Genomic DNA, 25,964 nt, shown 5'->3' with positions numbered 1-25,964 from the left:
AGGGGGGAATGGTGCTTCACTGGCAGCAGGGAACAAAACCAAATACATCTCAACAGCAGTAAGAAATTCCTATGAGAAAACATTGTTATTTCTAACCTGTTCTTAGGTTTCCAGACCATTACTTCCATTTCAGATATGAAGAAAACCCTTACATGAGTAGAGTTGTGGATTTTTTTTTTTTCTTTTTCCTCAGCTATTTCAGTTTGTCTAATTAAAGATATTACCTCCCTGTTGTATTTCAAATAGTTGAAAAAGCAACCACATAATGATGGTAGAGGATCACAGAATGAGCTACCACTTCTAGCACCAGGGAAGGACTGGAGCAATAGAAGCATGCATGATGTTTCAGTATACCCCTCTTCTACTTAGCAAATATGTTGTTTTTGTTTTGTTTTTTTCTTTAGTTTCTCTACAGGAATCTCATTCAATCACCTTCTTGCTGACCTTTGCAGAAAAAAAAAAAAAAAAAAAAAAAAGGAAGGAAGGAAGGAAGGAAGGAAGGAAGGAAGGAAGGAAGGAAGGAAGGAAGGAAGGAAGGAAAGGCTGTTAAAAGCTGCTTTGAGATGTGACTTTCCCCTTTGGCAGTGATTAGTGCCATCAGTCGGCTCTCCCAGCCCCATCCTTCCGATGTTGCAGTGGAAAGAGAAGCAGGTTCAAAACCCAGACCAAAAACATTTAGCACCAGCAAAAGTCAGGGGCAGTTTAATTACTATTTGAATATATAGAGACAGCTTTCAGCTCATGACTACAGCATCTCCAGCAACTACACAGAGAAGTCCTTGAATCCTGTCTGGATAACTCCCAGCTCTTTTTAACTCATGGGATTTTTGAAACTGTGTTTGGCAGGTTTCCCCCAGCCACTCAGACTATTCAAGCAGAGCTCTTGATGCTTGTACTATTCTTTTTGTGTTTGCTGCTAACATCCAAAAGTGACCTCATCTCTTCCCTACTTCCAGCAGATCCTTGAATCCCCCCACCTCATTTTCAACTCCAACCTCTTTCTCCCCAGTCTCCCAGATATTTCACACACACACACACCCTTTGTATTTCAGATGCTCCAGAAATGTTTTTCGGTCCTGTGGAATCAACTTTTCAGAAACATGTTTTCTTACCTTCTTATTAACTCACATTTCTTCCTCTACTTTTTGTTGTTTCTTGTGCATCACTGTAAACTAGCCTTAAGCCTTCATCTGCCACATCTTAAACTCTCATTTACTAAGTATCCCCACATCTCCTTATGTGACCTTCCATCCATCTCCTGCTTCTTGCTATTGTTCAGCCAAGGACCAGAGCACTGAACTTCCATTGCCTTTGGGAATCCAGCCCACCATCATCAGACTTCCTACAAAACTTCAAACTTGCTTATCTAAGCTTGGCTTTGGATGTCTGGATGAGCAGAGTGAAGGAGCAGGAAGCAGACCCAGCACTGCTGTGTTTGGTTCCTGTTGGCACTTCTCTTCAGCCTCAACTAGGTTGTTTTACTTTCCTGAATGCTTCCAGGTATGGTAAAAGTAAAATACTGCAGGGTGAAGATTAAGGTGTCAAAGAACAGTGCTTGTGAATTGACTTCTGAGGCACATTTTCCATCAGTCATGACAAAGTAGCACATATCATAATCAGAAAACATAATTTTCTATGTGTTGCATGTGTAGGGACACTTGGGGACAGATTGTAAATATGTTCCCTTTGGATTATGCTGGCAAAACTGTTGTTTTATTTTCTCAAGCAAGGTGGTTGATCATATTTTGGGAACTTTCCTGTGCAAAAAATTGAAGAATACATAAAAGAACTAGATGATATGTGCTTTTAACATATTTATGTATATATGTACACTACTTGTACATACATTTATGCATATGTATATTTAATTATATATATGAGATTATTTTATTAAAAGTTGTTTTACACGATTTTAAAATAGAAATAATAGAAATAGGTCCAGGGAAGAAGTTATGAAATCATTTACTACCTTATCTGCAAGAATAAGAAGGTAACAACAATGAAGATATAGAATACCATGTAGGGAAAGAAGGAACAGTAGACTGGACAAAGACTGGAAGTTGCAGGGAGTAGCCTATTTTGTGAGGAAAATGCCTATGTAATCTGCTTCATTTGTAAGGGAGTGTCAAGTCTCTGCTATTGCAGACATTTACTAATAACCCATCTGTCAGTCTTCTGACTCAAGCAGTTCTGCTAAAGACAGTATCTTTATCTAAGAAATAATGTTAAAATGTAAGCTAAATTTTAATATTTTAAAGATAATTTGTGTTCTACTATGAGAAAAATGAATTCAAGACTCCAATCAAATGGACAAAATTCTACATCTAGAAAGCAAAGAAACCATGTTTAAATGAAAATTTGTTTAAATACCAAGAATAATTTCAAAAGAGCCAACGTTTGGAAGAAATCATGGAAGAGTTTATTTCAGACACCTTTTCTGTCCTGTTATATAGCTATGCAATAATATAATATAATCTGGCTCTGGTACGTGTTCCCTGAGCTCTGATCTGCTCCATTTTTATCACACAACTTCTTTATATTAACCATTCTTGAAAATCTTGCAATCGGAATCAAAATCTAAATTAAATGTGAGAATTCACATTACATTAAAAAAAAAAAAAAAAAAGATTTTGGTAAGCCACGCGTCTAAAGTTTTCAGTTTCTGCAAATAAGCACTGCTTGTTGGTCCAACTTTCCCTTCATAGAGGTACAACAGAAATTCCCTAAGGGACTTCTAACAAGATTTTCTTGTCATGGTCCTTCCATCAGACTTATCTGTGAAAGGCATGAAGTCTGAAGATTTCTTTTTGACTCAGTTTGTATGAACTGTAAAATTACCAATGTCTGCATAAAAATTGCTTGCAAAACTGCTCTCCATAAGATATCTTCATGCAGCACTGAGCAAGCCAATCATGTACAGTTCAGAGCATGTTAGTGATTGATGCTCAGGAAAAATCTCAAGCCACAGACATAAGATGCCTTCCCATAGCAGGAATGCATATACATTTTATTATTGCCTGTCACTTTTGAAAAGCCAAAGCTGGAAAGAAATTTGCAGTTTTGGCAGGCCAGTCTCCGGAGCAGGTTCCTAACAGCTTCTCACAAAGAGAAACGGCACAGAACTACCAGCGCTGCAAATACTTTTCTTGAGATTGATCAGGTGGAGTTGTTTCAGCTTGCTCAGCCTGTTAGCAGTTCTGGGAATTCCTGGATATTTCCTTCAGGCTTGCAGTTTATCCTCAGCCAGCTTGGCAGAAGTTTTGATTGTGCAGCTGTATGGCCAGGTAGATACAAGCCTGGAGCACCATACTGCTGATCTGCAGGGACTTCTTTCCAGGTGAGAATGTCTTCCAATCTCTAGACGGAGCAGTCACATACAGCATCCTCCTCTTCAGGCAACATTCATACATCTGTGCCGTGTTTATTGCATGTAGTGCATGAAGGAACCTTGGCTGTTTTCAGCTTTGGACCAGGAAGTGGGGATGGAAGCTCAAAAATAAAGTCTGTTGCTTTAACATCGGGCAACCTGGCAACAACTTGGCATCACCTCAGGGATTAGCATAACACTGTATTCTGCTGTTTCTCAACATCTTTGGCTTCTGCAGCCACAGTCATGTTTGTCTTCAGTACCAAAGTCATGTGAAACTCTGGCTCCTCTGATACAAGATAGGGTTTTACATTAAACTTTTACAATCCTTTCTTATGCCATTATGAAACAGGATGGTGTCATTGCGATGTATAGGTCGATACCATACAGCAACAATACGCTCTGCAGGGTCACCTCTCCTTGTAAGCAGCATCTCAGGAAAGGATAAGATTCAGCCAGTGAGGGTGTTGCATAGTTTTCATTCTTCAGTTACCAATTTAAAGGACAGCACAAAGTACCCCCAGACTCTGGAAGTGTCCTGATACAGGCGTGAGTCAATCTATCTGCCTCTCTTCTGGGTTTGTTTTCTGCCCTGAACCTGGCGGAATGTTTGAATCTTGTACTCCAACTTGTCTGGTCATGAGCAGCTTTGGCAGTAAATGGAGCTGGTGGGCAGAAACCCAACAGTTCTAAATGTTATTTTGAATGTGGTTTTCTTTGCAGAGCCAGTACACAAGCCAAAAGCGTGTAGTCCTATGTGTGATCAGCTTCCCACTTAGAGTTCAGTAATGCTCTGTCCAACCAGGAAAGCCAAGAAGGAGAATTCATCATTTCAATAATTAATATTATGAACATTCATCTTATGAAGATGGTCTAAAATCTACTGTTACATTCACCTCATGAAGTCCAGGGTCCATGCGACAGTTCAACACACTCATAGAGGATCCTGTAATGTATTTACAAGACAGTTATAAACGATGGAAGTGGGGTGCAGTGACCTGATAATGATGGAAAGTGTCTTTCATACTTCATAAATAACAGCCCAACTTTAATAGATGATACACCACATCCTGTCCTCAGCAGGAAAAAAATACTGCAGATGCTAAGGGCTCTTCAAGACCATATGCTGTAAAATGTTTGCATTTCCCACCAGTGCCACTTTTTTCTTTATGAGACATTCAATTCCCCAAGAGTTTGCTCAGGTTTCTGGCAGAGATTACACAATTTGATTGTTTTTATTTTATTTTATTTTATTTTATTTTATTTTATTTTATTTTATTTTATTTTATTTTATTTTATTTTATTTTATTTTATTTTATTTTATTTTATTTTAACCTATTTGTTTGTTTATTTATTGGTTCTAGCCTCCAGGAAACTGGGAAGGCTGGAGGGAATATGATCCCCATCAAAACAAAAAGTACCTTTAAAGAGTCTCAGTCTCCTTCACAGTGGGTGAGAAGTTTGGTGAAACCACACCAGATGGCTATAAACTGTGAAAGGAATTACAATTCTCTTTAGGTTTTCTGTATTTGCAGAGGAAAAAATAATAATAATAATAATAATAAAAAAAAACTGCAGATTTGTGATATTTGTGAAATTGCAATATTTGTGAAATCCAGCTTGCTGAAATTGAAACAGATATTCCATTCACAGGAAAAGACGGGACCAGGGACCTATAAAGGGTGTTTTTTTTTTTTTTTCTGCAATAAAATCATAGAAGTTATTATCTGGCAAGTTTTCTGTATTAGCCAAATCATTCAACTTCACTCAGTAGTGCCTGCAAATGGAAAAGATAATTTGAATCTGACAAAAACACATCTTCCAGAGGTCTGATAATGAAAAACAACTAGTACTGACTTTGAAACAAGATGCAGAAAATTTCTATCCTGTTTTATTAATATCACTCACTCAGGTAGTGTACCTCAGTCTTATTTTTTTTTTTTTAAGTTTCAGCTTTCAGACAGAGAAATTTGTTATGCCTTAGTATAAGAAGTGATTTCAAACGTAATATATTTTGCTGCATTGAAGGTGAGATGATTATACTTTGTTTTGCTTCTTAAGCTTTCTTTCTATGTACAACTCAAGATATGCACACCCCTCACTGAGAGACATCTTTCCATTCCCTCAGAAAATTTTTGCAGTTCTTTAATGAACTTTCTCTTGAACATGTACAAGACATGTAACAGATCTATACAATGCACCCAGCATGCTTAGTAATATAAAAATCTGGCACTCCCTCTACTTCTCTTAATACCCTCAAGAATCTTGTTAGCCCTGTATGTCACACTGTTAGACTGGATTTTACAATGTATTGTTTGGTCAAAATCCTTTTAGAATCATTATTTTCCAGAATCCTACTTTATATGCATACTGTAGCACTTTCTATGTTACCAATTCCAGCCCTTGCTGCATTACTAACCCTTAATCTGCCATTATTTATTTTCTTTATTTTAAATATGGCACATCACATCCACAATTCTGGGAAGGTGCTGCAGTTTATCTAGACTTAATTTAGACTTTGTTTATTTATTTAGCAAAATATTGTATATATTTAGACTCATTCTGCAAATCTTTGTGTTATCTGCATGTCTTATCAGCAAGATAAAAGGAAGGAAAAATTGTCCTTCAACTGAGTAAAACATCTGGTCTTTTCAGTTTCTTAACATAATCTAATGGATATCTCATGAAATCAGTTGAGATTAAACAGATAAAAGCAACTAGCAGAGAAATTTGAATTTATTTTGCACAGCTCTGCCTGTCAAGCAGGGAAAATAAACTGCCAAACAAGCTCACATTTTGTATAGCATTTTATTATCTGCTGTGTGGAAAATTCAGCCCAGGATTCATGCACTGAAACACTTACCTTCGCATTTTCATCTATGTGGTCAACCAGTCAAATTTAACTGTGTTGGTCTGTGGTGGGTTGACCCCAGTCAGCAATTAGGTATCATACGGGCTGCTATGAATAACATTAACTCCATCCCAGCCTGACCCAGTATAACATGCATTGGTCATATAGGACTGCTGTGCATTTCATGGAAAGAGGGATGCTGAGCAGACACAAGAAATCAAATTATTAAACCTGCTACTATCACCAAAGGAAGTGGCAGCATGGTTTCTGAAATTTTGAAAACTACTTTCCCCTCAAAAGTAGAACATTGTCAGCTTCTTTCATTAAGAAATGAAATATAGACATGAGAACTTTAAAGACATTATTCCTCTACCTAGGATTATTTGTACTTTTTCAGAATTACATAAAGTGATTACAGTCAGAATTTACAGTCTTTGTAATATAGTTTTTAAAAAAAAAAAAAGGAAGAGAAAAAAAAGATTATTATAGATAGGTACTTAGGGCCAAGACGTCATCTGTACAGTAGAGCTACAAAGAGAAAAATGACTTAAAGATCAAGAAAATGATACATGGCTTTGTGTTCTGAATGCAGAAGATTGGATACTGACCAGTGTTTCAGGGTATGGTTGGATAATAACACTTGATGTCCTACATCTAGATTCTAATTCAAGAGAAAAGTACTAATTAATAAAGACAGGGACAACCATCAATTTACAATCCCTCAGCTGCTCAAATTCAGTCAATTCAAATGGATAAAAGCCTCAAGTGCATCCTACTCTCGTTATTATCATCACCATTGAATAGATTGTATCTCATCTAAGTTTTGACATGAAGATACAGACATCCACATTGTAGGCCTGCGTAGGAGCACTGTTGCTCATTTTACAAGGCATTAATGCAATTTACAGAAAAAAAAATCCACTAGAATAAGCAATGACCTTAAAATGAGAACATTTACACTCTGTGTTCCAACATTGGGCCTCTGTTGAGTATAAAGAGGAATCCAAGGTGACTTGCTTTGATGTAGATACCCATCTTTTAGACATCTACATTTATTCAGGACGGTCCCATCCCAGATATCAGCCAAGCCACAGTAGCCATAAAATAGGAAATGATTCAGCTTGCCTTAACAAAAAATTAGAGAGCTAAACCCTGTGTTTGTCATAGGTTGGAGTCACAAGGGCATAGTCCAAATACAGATTGCTCTCTTAATGGCCATATAACAGCTGATGAATTAGCCTTACTGCAGCTCAGCAAATGACAACTTTATGACTGAATTAAAATTATCTGCCTTTAATTATCACAACTGAAGTTCAAGATCCAAGCCAACTTCAATTTCTGGTTTGCAGGTACATGACAATCTGAGGTGAGGACATGAAGAAATAGTCAATACACAGTGACATTTACTTCAGTGTTCTGAAGATTTAATTACTTTAAAAGTCAAGATGCTCTTAGGGATTGAGTTTGGAGTTTAATTTATGATAACTGCAATCTTTTATACAAGCTGGCTTATTGGAGTCATATCACGACACAGAATCTCCAATAAGAATGTTAAACATGTGCAAATGAACCACCTCTTCCAGATGCCACAAACTAAACACTGCTTTGAAGTAAATCCCTAGATAATCCCGGAAAGAATAGGTCTTTCAGTGAACAGACCATTTGCATGGTCCCTATAGCTGGTACACTTAACTTCCACCACAAGCCTGCTTCATTCTTTACTTATCCGGACAAATCTGTGACCTTCCTTTTACTCTCCTGATCCCAGAATGCTAAGCTTATCCTGAGAATGATCACTGTTTCCTCACTTATATCACATTAAAAGAATCCTGTATGACACAGGAAAAGGAATAAAACAATTTAAAGTAGATTTTGCACTAAATCAGTAGACTTAACAAAAGACTTAACAAAAGTCTTAACTTTACCATGCTGCTAAAGAAAAAACAAAATATTAATGAGCTTTTCCTTAATTTTCCACATTTACAAAGTAAGTTTCCCTTGAAGTTTTCCCACAGAAGTTTGAAATGTTGGGCTACCAAGGCAAAGCTTGAAGCCCAGCACTTGCAGCTTGCCTACACCTTTTCTCCTAGGGAGGCTGAGCAGACACAAGTCAAAAGCCATCCATTAATACTTTTGATTACCTTTTAAACATAGCTAAGTAGCAGCAAATGACACATACTCTAGCAAACATTTGTTAGTAAAAGAGATACCAAAAATTAAAAATGTCTCTTGGAGACTGAGTTGTCCAAATATTCAAATAAACCTCGTCTGGGAGGAATGTAGAAGGAGGGGAAAAAAAAATGCAGTACTTGAGAGGAAGATCTGAATAGCCGGGCCTCAGAAAGGTGGTGAAGACAAAGGCTTCCACAGTGCAAGGGCTTGAGTTTGAAGAGTAGGAAGTGAGTACAAGAAATCCTGTAGCATGAAGAGTTACTAATGTATACAGCAAAGAATAAACAGAGCAATGATCCTCTTCTGTTTTGCTTTTGCCTTTTCACAAACTTGAATGACATAAGATTTAGCTCAGTTTTCGACTGAATCACTGAAGTGGCTATTTGGACTCTGCATTTCCACTCATCTTGACTACATTAGCTAGACCTAATTTAAGAGAAAGAGAAGCATTTCACTCTGCAAGCAGCTGCGCTCTTGTTCTTGTCAGTGCTGGCCCTGGTAGTCACATCTTACAGTGGGTCAGAAAATATCACAGACCAACACATCTCTAGTTCACTGACTGCTCTTTTTCTCTCTCTCTTTCTCTCTCTCTCTCTTTTTTTTTTTTTTTTTTTTTTTAAGAGAAAGTATTTTTGTTTTGGTTCGTTTTGTTTGTTTTGTTTGTTTTGTTTGTTTTGTTTGTTTTGTTTTGTTTCTTCTGCCTTCTTGGTGAAAAAGTACAAAGAGAAAGGAGAAAAGAGATCATCTTTTTTCCTCTCTTCAAAGAGTCTCATTCCTATTGTAACTTGACAGCAGAAATTGAGATTCGATGTGTCAGGGGCACACTCTGGCCCCTGTTCTGCAGAAGGTTTGTAAGATATTAATTTAGCTCAGGTTAGAATAGAATAGAATAGAATAGAATAGAATAGAATAGAATAGAATAGAATAGAATAGAATAGAATAGAATAGAATAGAATAGTTCAGTTGGAAGAGACTTTCAAAGATCATTGAGTCCAACTGCCTTACCTTTTCAGTGCTGATCAAAAGTTAAAACATGTTAATGAGACCACTGTCCAAATGTCTCTTCAGTGGGGAGAGGCAACCACCTCTCCAGGAAGCCTGTTCTGGTGTTTGACCACCCTCATGGTAAAGAAATTTTCCTAATGTCTGGTCTGAAACTGTCCTTGGCACAGCTTTATGCCATTCCCACATATCTTGTCCTCAGTTACCAGAGAGAAGAAACTAGCACCTCCCTCTGCTTCCCCTCCTCAGGAAGTTGCAAAGAGCAAGGAAGTTGCCTCTTGGCCTCCTCTTCTCTAGACCAGACAACCCAAGTGTCCTCAGCCTCCCCTCATAGGACATGCCTTCTAGCCCCTTTACCAGCTTTGCTGTCCTCCTCTGGACACTTTCAAGGCCCTTAACATCCTTTGTAAACTGCAGAGCCCAGAACTCCATGCAATATTGAAGGTGAGGCCACACCAATGGTAAATATATCAGGAGAATCACCTCTTGTGACCTTTGGCTGGCCATGCTGTGCTTAATACACCCCAAAATGCAGTTTGCCGTCTTGGCTGCCAGGGCAGACTGCTGGCTTATGTTGAGCCTGCTGCAAACCAGCATCCCCAAACCCCTTTCTGCTGGGCTGCTCTCCAGCCACTCATCTCCCAGTGTGTACCTGTGTCCAGCACTGCTCCATCCCAGGTGCAGAACCTGGCACTTTTCTTTGTTGAACTTTTGAACTTTGTTGTTGTTAATGCCCAGTGTTTCAATCTGCCTAGATCCCTCTGCCAGGCCTCTCATCCTTCCAGGGAGTCAGCAGCATCTTGCACTTCAGTATTGTCAGCAAACTTGCTGAGGATGCACTCCACTTCTGCATCCAGATCACTGATAAAAATGTTGAACAGGACTGGCCCTAGAATTGAGCCTTGGGGAACACCACAGGTGACCTTCCACCAGCCAGAAGTTTATTTATTTATTGCAACCTTTTGAGAACTACTATTGGGCCAGATCATTACTGACTTTAGCATGAACATATTTATCTCACGGTTAGACAGTCTGTCCAGAAGGATGCCAAGAGGGACGGGCCTTACAGAATTCCATAAAGATTATGTCCACTGCCTTCCTTTCATCCACCAAAGATTGCCCAAGCGCAGACTACCCTCTTGCCTAAAAGCAGATTGAGAATTTGGCTATCCAGACAACAATCTGAAAACACAGAGATTTAACTCATTGTGACTTTGGATAGTAATAATACAAATAACAAGTAATAGATTTTGTTCTAGAACTGGAATCAATGATTTCATTCTATGTGCAATATAGCGTTCCCTTTTCAGAGATGTTACTTTTAACAGTACAATCAAACTTGAAGAAAAAGGTCAGGCAGGAGGGAAATCATCTTGCCTCTGAAATTTAGAAGAGAGAAATCTGAGCTTGAAGTACTCTAGTTGCACTTGACAGTCTCTCAGTGGGGAAAGCTGCCACTTCAGCATGAAGACTGAATTATGCAGCTGGTGTCAGTTCTTGGTTGCTCTCCTTTCTTGTAAAGCAGACCTTCACCTTCTGGAATTATTCTGTGCTGTACTTGCAGATCTGAGCTTCATTATCTCCAAGATATGAAGTCAAATTATCTTTGTAGAATTAAACGATTCCTTTAGTATGCAAAGTTAACAATCTTACATTTGCCTTCATATTAGCAATGTAAGTACAAATAGAAACTAATCAGAATGGTGTCAATTATAGACCTTTAAAATAATAATCTACTAATCTAAAGTACTGATATATTGAGCACACTGATGTTTGTCATGTACACCAGAAGGTGAAGTCTCTTCCAAAATTCCATGTAAGTAGACATGAATCCCACAGCCTCCACTTCTGACTTGTTCACATTGACTGTCAATGTGGAAATTTCAATCTAGACTCCACACTTCATTTGTATGGAAGATACAGGTCTCCTTTGGGTAAGACTTGCCTTGCAGCTTTTATACGCATGTCAATAACTTTTAGACAGAACAGGCATAACTTCCAAAGAACAATGAAAAGCAGTTTCATCAAGTGCCAGTGAAGATATTGCATTAAGCCTATTCTGCTTTGATCCTAGAACATGCTATATTATTGGCTAACTCAGGTTCTGTACCAGCAGACACTCAGGAAGCACGTATAATCAGCACTACCAGTTGAAAAAGTCCACAGTATTTGCTGCTTCATGGTGCTGAAGATGCTCTGCATCTGGATCAGATGGCGTTAGGGACATAGTGGATTTGTGGCACCATCAGACTTCATCAGAACATCAAGTTATTTTATTGCTAATGGGAAAAACAGTTAACACCATTTCCTGTGAGTTTTCAGTAGGCAAGACAAAAAGGATCTCAGGTTTAACTTCTATGTCTGTTGAAAACACCTGTTTCTCTAGGGGAAAATACAAATAATCTCTCTGCCTTTCTACAGACAAAAACAGTTCAGCCTAAGTGGAAACTGCTGTAATCAAGGAACAAAATTACATAGTCTAATGGGCTGATAGGTAGAAGTTAATGGTCTCAGACTATCTCTCCAATATATTGAATTAATTCAACTTTACTCCAGATAGTTTCCTTGGCTGTAAATTCAGCAAATTAATTACATTTGATGTTTATAAATTTTCATAAGCAAAATAACTGGAAGTTTAATTACAAGAATGCTTGCAAGACACTTCTAAGACCTTTGCTGATGTTTTTTATAAAAACGTGATAGTATATCACAGGTATAATCAAACCAGTTCACATGAACTCCAGAAGGATCTTGATCTTCTTAACAATCACATGGCCCCTTGGGTTAGAGCTCTGTGGTAGTCTAGTGCTTTTGCAGTTTCTTAATTAAAAGAGGCAGTGAGCATTAAAAAGCTTTTCTGCATTATGTATCATATTAACAGCACATGTTTAATTCATCAATATCAACATTTTACTACCATTTCAGGAAACAGATATGGATTTAAAATACCTCTCACCACTGTGATACTCCTTTCCATGAGCTTCTTATTATTGCAGCATTTGCATCTGACCATCATAGGTGCTCACACCAGATCACTCACTGCTGCAGTGTGTGGAATCTGCCAAGAAATGCAAGCAACTCACTCAAGCATGTTGGTCCATGAAAACATCAAGTACTTTGTTGCTTGACAATGTCACTTACCCCATACATAGAGTACCTCACAGATGTCTTGCCTGATGCAGTCAGATTTTTATATTTTCCCATGACAAAGTTTGAAAAGATCCTCATGACCTCTATACAACTCTTAAAATCCATCTAAAATGGAATTATGTGCATCAAGGTGATCACCTGAGCCCTTCCCTCTACTCATCCTACAAAAAGAGAACCAAGAGAACAGTAAGTGGGGATGTGAACCAGGACTAATTCCTGCTCCTTCTTCTTGTAATGGCATTAATTACCATGGTAGTTAATGAAGGTGGGTTCAATGGTCTCTGACCGCCCACGATTTTCTATTTCACAAGCCCATCTTCCTGTACAGAGGAATATGAATGGACTGTTAGTTTTCCCTTGATGATCATCTGTCTAATATTCAAGCTGAAGTCTGGGAGGTAGAAATCTCAGTGCCAAGGTAAATAGCAAACTCTCTTTATTCAATGTATGAAGGAGTGTAGGGCCTAAAGAGAAGGGTATCCACTTCTTAGCGTGCTAGGAGAAATGCCCATGCCAGCCAAGAGGGAGAGAAAGAGCATCATTCTGAAGCCTTCTCTGTGGTGGAAACTGCTGTGAAGCTTTACCAGCCACAAACATGCTCTTGCTTCACGGCGACCTACACTACCAACTCACTACTAAAAAAAAAGGTGAACAAAAAAGCTGAAAGAAACTTCCCTCTCTCTCACTGTCTGAGTACTAGGAGACCTAGCTTCAGTAGCCTCTTCAGCCTGAGGCACTTCAAATTTGTGTACTCCACTTCCCACCAGCATGCCCAAATTGTCAGCTGGTATGGGCAGGAGGTGCTGTACTTCTACCATGGAATATGGGCTCTTTACAGCCTGGTGTGCAAACTGAATATATAAATACTAGACTGATTCCAGGAAAAATAGAGATATTTTTGTTTTCTTTCCTAGCTTAACCAGTGGTCTGCTAGGCAACCAGGTCCTAGTTTTCCAACAATAAAACAACACATAAAAAAAAAAACAACACCAGTCATCTCTGTCAAAATTTTTCATATTTTGGCCTCAAAGTTATTAACAAATAATTTGATGCCATATTTTCTGAGTATCTTTATGCCTTGATATTAAAATCAAGTGCATTTCAGGCTCCCTGCTTGAGAATATTTAAGGCCAAACAATAGAAGTTATCCTTTCACCTGTTTGAAAAGCCTTAGCTGACTTAACATTATTTCTCAGAACAGGGAAAATATATATGTAAAACTAAGAAATTAAAAAAAAAAAAAAAGTAGTACTTCTGCAATAGGTTTGCAGAAGGCTAAGGTAAGGAGAAGTCAGATTTCGGGCTTATGTCCTTAAGGACAGGAAACTGAAGTGGGTTGGAAAGAGGCATAGGTTTTTCTGTGTATACAGCAAACACAACTCAGTCATCTCAGAGAGTGCAGCAACACCTTAGCATGCACTTAGTTACAATAAAATGTTTATAGGCTAAACACATCATAGTCTCTAATTGGAAACGATGAATCATAGAATCACAGAATGGTTTGGGCTGGAAGGGACCTTAAATATCATCTAATTCCAAACCCCCTGCCACGGGCAGGTACACCTCCCACTAGACCAGGTTGTCTCATGATATGAACAGGTTGTATGTACAACAGTACAACACAAACCCTATGAAGTGTTTTCTTCTACCAAGACCAGTTCTGTACAACAAGACTGTGCTAGATGTTTGTGAAACAAACAGAATTACTGACTTAGACTTTGACCTCAAGGAGTCATTCTTAACAGTCAGAAGTGACATTTCTGCCTTTCCCATCTTCTGCTCTTGATGCTGATGATCATATTCATGCCATCTTTATAAGCAGGGGAAGAACTGGAGGTGTTACAAATGCGGGGGCCTTTTTCACAGAAGAGAGTCATGCCTCAATGCTGGCAAGTGGTTTGAAGCAGCAATAAGCCAGGCACTAACTTGTAAATGAGAGAAGGGATTTTCAACTATTTTGATATAATTTCAGAAAGTTAGTATTGGTTTACTAGCAGTTCACATAAAAAAAAAAAAAATAGCACAGAAGGTGCTATTAGAGCAGGGCTATGTACAACCAAAGCCATATCAGATCATAAAAGCAATTAAGTTATGTTCAGCTTGGATAATTTGGCAACAAGACTAAAACGATACAAGAGAATGAGGAAATCGTACCTGCAGGGGCTGAGGAAGAAACTGTCTGTTAAAAAAGCGCATGTGTTTAGCCTCATGCCATGCTTCTTTCAGTTCTTGTGTGCCACAGTCCTCTCAGGTACACTGCATTGGCAGTTCCACCAGGCACCAGCAGGTGCAGGTCCCTGGTTAAGGCAGCACGAGCTGCTGTACCATCGTCATGGAGCAAATGCTCCACCAAGCATTTGCAAAAACCCTCGCTAAGAGGAATTGCAGAACTTGGTGTAGTTTAAAGGAATATCAGAGCTCTGGAAAAAATGAAGGAGGCCAAGGTAGTGAACCCTTGCTATAGGGAAAACCAGGCAACAACACTTCTGCAATCAGCATCATGTGCTTTGGGTCTTCAGTGAGCAGCTCACAGGGACACTACAGCTCTGACTACAAAAGGCTCTGAAAGCTGGCATCTACTATTACTAGATAATGGTAACAGGCAACCCCTGCACTGTGCTTCCTTGAAGCAATGCCACACCAGTGTTACAATACCTGCTAACAGAGGTACAAATAGATGATGGAGGACAAGGCTTCCAGGTCTATTTTCTTCTTGACAACTTCCTAATAGTTCAGAAGCAATAGTAGTTACTATTTTAGTAGTAGTAGTTTTAGTAGTTACAACCTGAAGCAGCACTTTGATCTATAGCAGATTGAGGAGTTTGGGAAGGTGCTGTAGTAAGTAGGACTCCCCTTCAATTCACAAGGAAGGTAAATCAGTGAAACGGCTGCCAGAAGATGGCCATTTCTTCCTGAAAGGTCATGTTGTCTCCACTAGAAACCCCCAACTTCCATGTCTCTCAGCTGTGATGAGATCCTCTGTGGGGAAAAGACAGAGGGGATTTTAAAGTTATTTTTGGTTTGCAGGATTCATTCCAGGGATCAGCGAGGTGCCATTATGGTCACTAGCAGCTTTAGAGACACTCTTTATGCCCAAACTAAGGCTCGGCTCCAGTTAAGGAGGGCTAGGGACAAGAAGCACAGGAACGAACCCTGTCTATACCTGCTAAAGATGTGGTGGCACAGCTCCAGCTTCCCTGTGCATGCTGCCCTGCACCTCCAGTACCTCTGTGAGCTGTGAGGAGCTGGTTCACTGCCTGAGATTAAGCAATTAATTTTATAGACATTCCCTAATACAGTGAGTTTTTACATATCAAAACTTAGCACTGTTGAGATCATAACTTACGTTATTGAGTAGGAGATCAAACTAGATGGTTGTGACAGTGAAATTCAGTGGCGATGCTGCAGGAAGAGTTCACCAGTCCAGGTCAGGCAGCAGTTGGTGGCTTCTGCAAACCATCTTCTCCCTCCCTCCAGCTCCCATCACCCGGGGGCAGCAGTCAGCTGCAGAGAGATGCACGGAGCACGGAATAGCTGCCAGCTTTCACAGCCACCCTCCACCCCGCCTCACATAGAGGGCTGTCTTCAGTACGGCTTGGTCTCTGAAGTCGTGGCATCTGACTCTTTTCCTTTATGTGGAGTACTAGGTATTTGGAAGCACTCCAAATGTGTCTGTAGTAGTGGAGAGCTTTCTGGCAAATACAGCAAGGGATTTCAGAAAGGTTTCATAGCAAACTGTTAGGCTAAAATATTGCTAGCAAGAAAGAGTGGTATGCAGAGTGAAGAGATGCAGAAACAAGGACAGAAAAATAGGTATGTTTACTCAAACTGCAGGTCCAGCAAAAGTTAAATGTTTTGTAGAAGGTCCATTTAGTTTTGTTAAAGTATCATTTATTATACCTCATTCTTTCTTTAACTTTATTACAAGAAGCAAAATTCTGGGAAGCTTCTTCCTTCGGAAGAGGTCAGCCATTACAAAAGAAGGCCAGCCACTGAGAAGAGTATTTCAAACTTACAAGATATTAAAAGCTACCAAAATGCATTAGTCCTTCATCTTTATTTGAAGTCTTCCTCAGCTTGCTCAGACACACCAAGCAAGGAAATAAATAAAATAAAATAAAATAAAATAAAATAAAATAAAATAAAATAAAATAAAATAAAATAAAATAAAATAAAATAAAATAAAAATAAAATAAAAATAAAGCAGTGGAAGGATTCTAAATGGATGCATTCCACTTTATCATAGCATTGAAAGACATCCACAGTAGCTATATTCATTGTGAAGACTGGCCAGTAATCAGGGAAAGAGCAGTGTTCACTAGGGTTCATGTATGCAGCAAGTGGAACACACGCTACCTACAGCAAGTAAAAGTGATTCAGGCTAACATGTAAATTTTAAGATTTTCATTCCATGCTATTAAAAATGAGCTTCTTTAGCTAGCCAGTAAAGACTTTGGGTTTGGCACTGTCAAAATGCTTCTTCTCACTTACATCCTAACAACCATCTGTTAAAGGTTTTTGGTGCTTTGTGTATTCAATGTTATTATTGACTTAAAGCACAAAGAGAGGCTCTAGTTATCCTGTAGAACTTCCTGAGATACTCCCAAACTTTAAAACAGCAGATACACTTTATTCTCTGTACGTCTTCTAGTGGGACTGTCAACACTTGTGGAAAGAAAAATGAAGGTCTGAGGGAATTCCAGGAGCCAAAAAGTTCATGTTATTCTCTCAGTTCTCCATCAGCCTGTAGGAAAAGAATGGGTGCCTGCCTGATTTCCAGGAGGTGGGAGCCATTTAATAAGATGACAGCTGAAGTCACTTTGGTTTTACCTATCTAACTTGAGCCAGAACCTTTGCAGAGTTGAGATCTGATATGACTAACTGGGAGCTAAGTCCAGGGAAATGAAGTTCACAGACAAAACCAAAGAGGGAGTCAGAGAAAGGCTGACTTTCATTATAGACTCTCAGGAGGAAATACCTCATTGCCAGATGCAAAATTGTGACTGTATAAGAAAAAAGTTAGACAGGTTTAAGCATAAGAAACTTTAGACACCTTTAAACTTGTCCTTCAGATAAAGACAGTTGGTGAGAAGTTAGAAACATGAAAAATCTGTATTGTCTACATTATAGCCAGCAAAACAAGATCTCATACAAACCTTCAGAAGTCATGGAGTTAGGTTATGTTAGGTTATATTAGTCTGAGTATTAGTATTAGTATGTATATGTATGAGAAGTCAATATTTTCCTTAGGAACAGCAGTCTCCTAAGAAGACTCGGTGAAGTTCTCTCAACGAGAACTTGGTGAAGGCAAGGGTCCATTCCCTCCAATGGTATCTGCTTTCTTCTTCTTTAAAACAAGTTCAGAAATGTAAGCATTCATATTTTAAAAGCAAGTTAATGGTCTTAACTACCAGATTTGTTTTGGGCTTGATCTTACTATGTCTTGGAGTTACAAGATTTCATTTCTGCTTTTGACATTACCACAAGCTTAGTTCAGTGTTTCAGAAACACCTTTTAGATGTTTCAGTTTTTGCAGTCCTACCTTCAGATACTGGAAACCTTTTTAAACATGTTGAGTACTTACAGGTTGATGCAGGAAGAAATACAAGAACCCAGCATCATTAAAAGTCTGAGGTCTCCAAATCTCCTAGCCCAGCAATGTAACCAGGAAGATATGTGCTAGTAGGTACTCAAGAAAATAATAGTGTTAATTTTCTGCTGGTAGAATATGACTTCTTCAGCACAGTGACCATTTGCAATAGTGCCCAGGTCCTAAGTGAGGTGGGAGGGAACAGCCATGTGTGCATGGGGAACATCAGTTTGCTGCTGGGGACTGTTCTGCAGAGCAGAGGAGAAGGAAGCAGATCATGTCTCCTGTTAGTACTGTGGTTTGTTACTTCATGTTTCCACATTGGAGAGTAAGCTGTATTTTTACTTTGTTAAACCCATGCATATTGGAAACACAAAGGTTTTGTCACAGCCCTCTTTCAAAAGCTGCCCAAAGTGACTTCTACTGAAATAAGCATACTATTTCCCACATGGAAAGTGACTTTGCTTCTCCTGTACTTCTGATAGAGACAGAAGGAGGTCACTATAGTGCTCATTTCTGGAAAAAAAAAAAAAAAATCTTTATCTTGAACCTGATGTGGTTTCTCCAAAATTTCCTCCTATTTTGAAGGTTTCTACACTTTTAAAGATGCCCTTGCTTTTGATGGTATTTGATCCCATCACTGCTAATGACCACAAAGTTGTTCAGCCAAGCTTCCCAGCTCTTGCTGGCAAGAGACTTCTACAAAAGACACAAATCCGAGGTTTTGCCAAGTTTCCAGGCTCAAAAGCTGCACTGATTTCTTCATGACCATTAGGTGCTGCGTCTTCACCAGCACAGTTGTATTACGTGAGGCCTTTGCCCCAGACAGCAGGCAGGATCTGTATTAGATGACATCAATGCCTCAAGCTTTTATCTCTTGTCGCTGAAGTCTCTCTCAAGAGAGAGGAGGACCGTGGGTAGGATAATTCCCAAGTGAGAGTCCATGAGCCTGCTCCAGATAGCTGCCTGCTTTGAAGTGAACAAGCAGGGCAACCCACAAGCTGGTTTTCTTCTGCTTGCATTTTTGAGTCATCATGTTTGCAAGATGTCTACAAATAGCTCAGATTCACTTTAAATAGGTGAAAGTAATTGACTGCCTAGGGAGGGTGAGCTTGTATGCTCTGAACTGATTTGCATGGAGCAGGTGCTTCACCTCTTTCCCAAAAAAACCCTTTCCAGCAGCATAAGTTTTGCAGGCAGCTGTTAACACCAAAGCAATGCCAATCCCCGCTTTCAGGCTATAGTTTTGAATATAAAAGCCCTATTTCCCCTCCAAAGAAATGAATGCTAATTGCAGTAAGCCACACACAGACCAGTTCCCAAAAGGCAAGAAAAGTAAGTGCAGGAACTGAGTTCAGCAAGTTCACATCCTTTCTATAAGAGCCACTGAAGCATACCTCACCTAGTTTTTTCAAGAACTTGTATTTTTACTAGATTTGTTTTCAGGTTTCTACAGACTTCTCACACAATCCAATAACCCTACGAAAAAATATAAACAAAACATTAAAAAAAAAAAAAAGATAATGACACAAACTTCAGGATCCTTCAGAATTTTCTCCTAAAGAGGATCTGAGCATGTGATACTGTGAGAAAACCAACCAGGAAAGGAATCAGGGATCTCCATAATTGGACTATTATTTTATTTGTTTTGGAGTTAACCCAAAGTCAGTAAATATGCAAAGACTCAAAAAGAATGGGCCAAACCTAAGATTTAATTATTCTCAGAGAAAAAAATAGGATGAAGAAGGAGTTAAAAATATATTTCTCACACAAAAGACCTGCAGGCCTCTTGTCTTAAAGGGACAAGAGAGCAACACATTCAAATGGCTTTGGGGGTGCTTACAACAGCCTCCAACACCTGTGGAGTGTGGCCAAGGGGCTGGAGCCAGGCTCTTCACAGTGTTACGTGGTGGGGGAACAACAGATAGGAGTTGAAAAGGAGAAAGGTAGGAGTTGAAAGAAGAAAGGTTCAGACTGGAGGTGAGGAGACCCTTTCCACTGGGACTGGATAGGGTGCAATTTTCAAGTGAGGCTGTGCAACACCATCCTTGGAGTCTTCCAGGCCCCCACAGGACACAGTTCTGAGCAGCCTGGTCTGAGCTCACAGCTGGCTCTGCCTGAGCAGGAGGCTGCACCAGAGACCTTCCTTCCTGCCTGAATTTTCCTATGGTCTTACAATCCTATGTAAATAATCTTTATATAAAACATTTACTTACAAAGTCAGCAAATACCAAAATATGTAGACCAACACATTTGTTGCCTAATCACCAGCAGAGTATTTCCACTGAGGAAATCCACGTAATGAGAAATGCTGGGGCTGGAATGTGTGGGTTTTTACAACTGAAATAGCAAGTTACAGCCAGTAGGAAAGCCTAAGAAATTTCTTGACTGTTTTCTGATGCATTTTTTTTTTTTTTTTGTGATCCAAGCTACAACAGGACTTAGAGGATCAGTCACACTGGGACCTCATTATGCTGGTGCTGTACACACCTTACCTCAAACTGATTATTAACTGAACAGTACAAACAGAAAGCAAATTACATATCCAGAGACCTTCAGTAGGCTGATACCAGAGCCTAGATTTTTGCTTTAACTAGTCATGATGCTAGTCATTGGGATACAGGTCACCAGAAGGCACACAAGCAAATGGGAGAGAAATCACCTGTTCTGTTGCTTTGCTTTTCATAGACCTCTATGTCCCCTCTCCATCACAGGAAAGCAGAATACAGACCTGGCGGTCAATTGGTTAGCGTGGTGCAACCTTATGGAGATCTAAGTCGAGGAAGAAGCTTTATTGCTTTACCCTTCTACAGCCACCAGCACTCCCTCTTTTTGCCCCCACATCAACTTCTTCATGTAGTTCTGTGCCTCTTTGGAGAAAATCTCAGACTGTAGTTATGCAAAAAGCAAATTTAATTATCTCAACAAGCACTTTAGATCTTGCAGTGTAGGAATTTTCATTTGATACGGAAGACTGAAATGAAAGAAAAGAATATCGGAGAGAACATGCCTTCTGTGGGTTGAACCTAACTTTTTTCTTCTCATAGACAATATGACTTAAATATTTGTCTTTAAGGTGGAGCATTCTTGAATTATAAAAATAATTAAATAAAAACATGACAGTGATCTTTGTACCAGTAAGGGCATATGAATAATAGCACTATGACCTACTGGCAAAGGAGGGGCAGGGGAGGAAGGAAAACTCTGGGCACTGGGACTCCCTCTTCATTGGTCATCCTAGAGCATCATGTGGCCAAGGCTCCTTTTTAAAGATAACTCCTCATCTCCTTGAGCTCATACTATCTTCCCGTCTTGCATTTCTGCTTGATCCTGTGGAAGACTCCTACCCAGCCTGACAAAATGTGTGACCACTTTGTGGGTACCTGGAAGCTTCTTTCTAGTGAAAACTTTGAGGACTATATGAAAGAGCTGGGTGAGAATTGTTATTTGGAGTTGTTATATCTGGGAAAGGGAAGGAATGCTGAATTTGAATTTTATTCTTTACTCTTTTTTTTTTTTTCTGGGTCTGCTGTTTATCAAGGGGTTTTTAGTCCAACTAGTTTGATTAGACAGTGTTATACTGGAGACCTTTGCTGTTTGGATTAGTGTTGTCACATTCCTGTTATTTAAGAAAAACCTTAATTGCAAGGAATAGTTTCAGGTAAGCCAAGTCTATGCATGCCTACTTAGTAGTGCTATAAATGGAAGTAAAACACCTTACTGCAATGTTTTATGTGGATTTGCTTTTATCCTTTGGAGATACACAGTGGTATAATGCTAGAATGCAGCAAGCTTCTCCATGTCTAAGAGCAACACACCTAAATTTCATTATATTGCTCTTGGACTAGGACACTGACTAATTGTCATGCCTGTTTAGAGTGAATGAAGCTCTGTGGCTGCCTCTGGTGAATATTAACAAATAAATTTGCATGGATTCATGCAGATACTTGCAAAAGATTTGAGGAATAACACTCGTCTCTAAAGGTGTAAACTTCATGGTTAGAATTAAAATAAGGTTTAAAAGGTGTTCATATTCTTGTAGAGTAGGAGATGTATGAGGTAACTTGCACTGACTGGATCCATACATGCTAAAAATCTGGGGGTGTTATCTGGAGATTATGAGTAAAATACTCACTGAGACTTCTGCAGCACTCGGACAGCTTTCAGCGAGACTCTAGCACTCTTAATCTTTAGCCCAGATTTAATCAGGACAACTGTTGCCAGCTATTTCTTAATCATTTCCTTTTATTCAGCACAGCCACTGACAAATATATCTGTGATTTAAGTGTTTTTTGTTTGGTTGGTTTTGTGGCTTAGAAACTCATATATTTCTGCTTATTTGTTTTTAGCTGTAGTTAGCATACAAATTAGTGTATAAACCATTGTGGTAATATGGAGCAAGTACATATGTGAATATTTAGCATTAAAATTTTGTGTCAGTCTTCAAAATGTTGTTTTTGCTACTCTGTCAATGACAGAAGACAATTTCCTTATGTCATCCCACTTGGCTTGGTCTATAAACATTACAGCTAGTTGGATGTCACAAAAGAACTTCTGCAACATAGGATTAATAAATAATTCAGAAAATGAAAAGTAACACTGAAGTCTTTTTTTTTTTTTTTTTCTTTTTCCATATAAGATAAGAACACTAACTAGAGATAAAACTTTCATGGTGTCCTTTCTTATTTGCAGGTGTGGGATTTGCTACCAGGAAAATGGCTGGTGTGGCCAAGCCCAATGTAACCATCAGCATAAATGGTGATGTGATAACCATCAAATCAGAAAGTACCTTCAAAAATACAGAGATCTCTTTCAAGTTGGGTGAAGAGTTTGATGAGACCACAGCAGATGACAGAAAAACAAAGGTGAGTCTAAAAATGGCATTTTCCAACTAAATCTCTCAAAGGGGATGTCAGAGCAGGAGGAGTCATGGTTTTGACATCCACTGTTGAAATGACGCCTTCAGAGGTAAGCATGCAAAGAATCCTTTTTACTTTACGACTGCTTGGACATGGAAACAGTCTTCTCTTCAGTCCATAGCACCCCAATAAAAAGGCCACACTTACTTTTTTTCTTCAACAGAACGTCATAACCTTAGAAAATGGCTCACTGAAGCAGGTGCAGAAGTGGGATGGCAAAGAGACTATCATAAAGAGGAAAGTGGTGGATGGGAACCTGGTGGTGGTGAGTTCTTTTTTGTTGTCTAATCACAGAATTCCTTGTGCAGAATTCTTGTCTGGTGGGTGTATTACATTGGACTCAAATATGGGGAATGAAAACATCTGAATAGTCTGTACACTGAGTGAGAAGTTTCTCTGAATAAGTCTGGAGCATGTGGCGTTAAACTTATGGTATAGAGGTGCTTGCTTTCCATTCAGAGCAAGACATGGTTAGGGAAGAGTAAGGCAAATAAATCATCCCCATTAGGGAAACTTTTATATATCTTAGTTTTAAAGTCCTGTACAGAATAGAGGATGCGTTAGCGAAGCTTATATTATGTGCACTTGCTCTATGCTGACACAAAATGCTCCTTCTGTTCCACTCCAGAAGAGAGAGGAAGAGAGAGAGAGAAGGGAAGAAAGAAAAAGAAAGGAAGAAAGAAAGGAAGAAAGAAAGCTAGGTCTCCTTTAGTTGGCATTGTCTGGGCAGACGTGCTTAGTGCCTGTGAGGCTCAGCTGCAGTTTGGGGTTTCCCAGAGCTGCTCTCCACTTTTAGAAAAGATGCTTTGAAATATCTGGGAGGGGACTAAAAATGTGTTCATGAAAGACAGCTAAGATTCCTACATGTTACAAAACTATAAATGAACATGAAATTCCTGAAGAGTTCTCCCTCCCATAGAGAAAACGATGTGTCCACAAATTTAGTATTTAAATTTCTTTGGATAAAGAGCAAAGGAGAATAAATAGAAATAGTTGTTAATAACAACTTTAGGAAAGATTAGGAAAGATTGAAGAAAACAGTTTGATCTAGTAGAAAAAAAAGATGAGGACAGAGCCTGACGTGCAGAGGCTGACACAAGCAGCAGCAAGTCATGTAGGACTCTGTGTGTGTGTTGTGTACGTGTGTGAAGAACACAAGCCACAGCTACAAAAGGTGAGAGGAAAAGAGACTACTGCCCAAGTCCAGAGTCCACTCACCCTCCATGAAAGTCCCAAGAGCCTTCTTTGGGGGCCATAAAATGGGGGGATTAGAAATCTGGAGGAAGCTGAAACTGATAGTCTTTCAGTTCTATACTTCTAAGAAATATTTTAGATTTTTCTTTCTGAAGCACTCAAACTTGAGTTTCATTGTTTTGGCAATTGTTTTTGAAGGAGGAGAAATGTAAATTCATTTTTACACTGGCTTTCAGTGGATAAGCATTTCTCTACCTTCTGACTAACAGACATGCCGTGAGACTTAAAAGCTGATTAAATTTACTTTTTTTTTTCAGGAATGCACCATGAATAATGTTACCAGCAAAAGAGTTTATGAAAAGGCATGAAGAAGCCATCTTCAGACAGGACAAATGCTTAAAGCTGAGGAAAAACTTCACTGAAGGAGAAAAACTCCACAAATACATTTTGAAGAGAACTGCACTTTTTACAGATATATCCCGAAGCAATTATATGCAGCTAGTTTAATTTGTTATGGCTATTCAATAAAATGTTCTGCTTTCTACAACCTGGGCTTGTGCTGGAGTTTGTCAGAAAGGGCCTTTGGGGGGGGATGCACCACGGGGACAGAGCTGTACGGGCAGTATTGTATGAAATCCCATGCCACGCTTGGTAACTGTGACCCATCTCACCGTAGAATGGGGGTCAGAGATGATCCAGTGAGTGCTATTTGTTGTGTAATGGAGACAGACGTAGACCTAGATACAAACCATCATCTGATGAATGCTGTGTATGGGCTACTGACTGCAAGGAGCTTGTGGCTAACGTGCCCACAAACCCAGCATCGGCTTTGAATGTGAGCAGGCAACCTGGCACCTCACACAGGACTATGGTTTCGGAAACCATACAAATGCTGAAAATTTAAAACCTGGGGGTGATCTGAAGTGGTTTGATCTTGTCCAGATCCACCTGAAGTGAAATCAAAGCTCTCAGCTTTATTTATATTGCTAATCTGCCTTACCTTCATATCTCTCTTGTCCTGGAGTAGACAAAAACCATTAACTAAAAAATCTTAACTTAGAAAGTGCTCTCAGGCCTACTAAAATGCCTAACGGTTTTATAGTGTTGCAACCTACTTTATTTCCTATATTCATTTTCTACTAGGTCATTAGGTTAAACCAGTCTTAGTGTTTTACACAAAGTGTTTAGAGAAAACTTCCATGGGAACACGAACCCCTCTAGATGCAAAGCCCCTTAGACACCAGATCTTTCAACTCCTTTTATTCTTGAATTACCCTTTTCTTTTGCCACAATTTCAAAACTTCATGTCCACAGAAGCCCTGAATTCTTAACTCAAACAGAAGACAAAAAAATTAGGAAGTCTAGGTTTCCCTAGACCTGAACAAGGAGAATCTGAAAAGGTGTGCAGTAATCACAACATGGGCAAAATAGTGTATCTCAAGCTGTATGATTAAGTTAACCTCTTGCGAACCAAATTCCATATATTCCTGACATTACTGAGGTCAGTTGTCAGAGACGACAGTGCTGGGACCTTACTGCCAACAGCACAGACCTCATATACTTGGACTTCCTTCTGTATGAGTCAGACTGTTCCCAAGTTTCTGCTCTATTAATATTGCTAGAGAAAGGAAAAGAAAAGGAAGAGTTTCTGCCCTCCAGATGAACTAAGGAGTCATTTAAAAGAAGTTCTAAAAGACCATCCGCAAATTCTGCAAAAAA

At 39.2% G+C, this 25,964-nt stretch overlaps 1 protein-coding gene across 1 annotated transcript; it reads left to right on the top strand.

Annotated features, from left to right (window-relative positions):
- Positions 1-21,409: 21,409 nt before the first annotated feature.
- Positions 21,410-24,792, top strand: LOC137851238 (fatty acid-binding protein, adipocyte). The gene is made up of 4 exons (XM_068672173.1): positions 21,410-21,565; positions 22,825-22,997; positions 23,215-23,316; positions 24,563-24,792. Exons 1-4 carry the CDS (start codon positions 21,493-21,495, stop codon positions 24,611-24,613), a joined length of 399 nt encoding a protein of 132 aa, XP_068528274.1. The 5' UTR covers positions 21,410-21,492; the 3' UTR covers positions 24,614-24,792.
- The last annotated feature ends 1,172 nt before the right edge of the window (positions 24,793-25,964 follow it).

The sequence above is a fragment of the Anas acuta genome, chromosome 2 (assembly GCF_963932015.1).
Source record: "Anas acuta chromosome 2, bAnaAcu1.1, whole genome shotgun sequence".
NCBI lineage: Eukaryota > Metazoa > Chordata > Aves > Anseriformes > Anatidae > Anas > Anas acuta.
Note: the sequence above shows the minus strand (reverse complement) of the source record. Positions and strands in the feature narration are given on the sequence as shown.

Excerpts from the sequence above, each read along its gene's own strand:
- LOC137851238 (XM_068672173.1), top strand. The coding sequence starts at position 21,493 with ATGTGTGACCACTTTGTGGGTACCTGGAAGCTTCTTTCTAGTGAAAAC. Across the intron at positions 22,998-23,214 it reads CAGATGACAGAAAAACAAAG|AACGTCATAACCTTAGAAAA; the intron begins GTGAGTCTAAAA and ends TTTCTTCAACAG. Across the intron at positions 23,317-24,562 it reads TGGATGGGAACCTGGTGGTG|GAATGCACCATGAATAATGT; the intron begins GTGAGTTCTTTT and ends TTTTTTTTTCAG.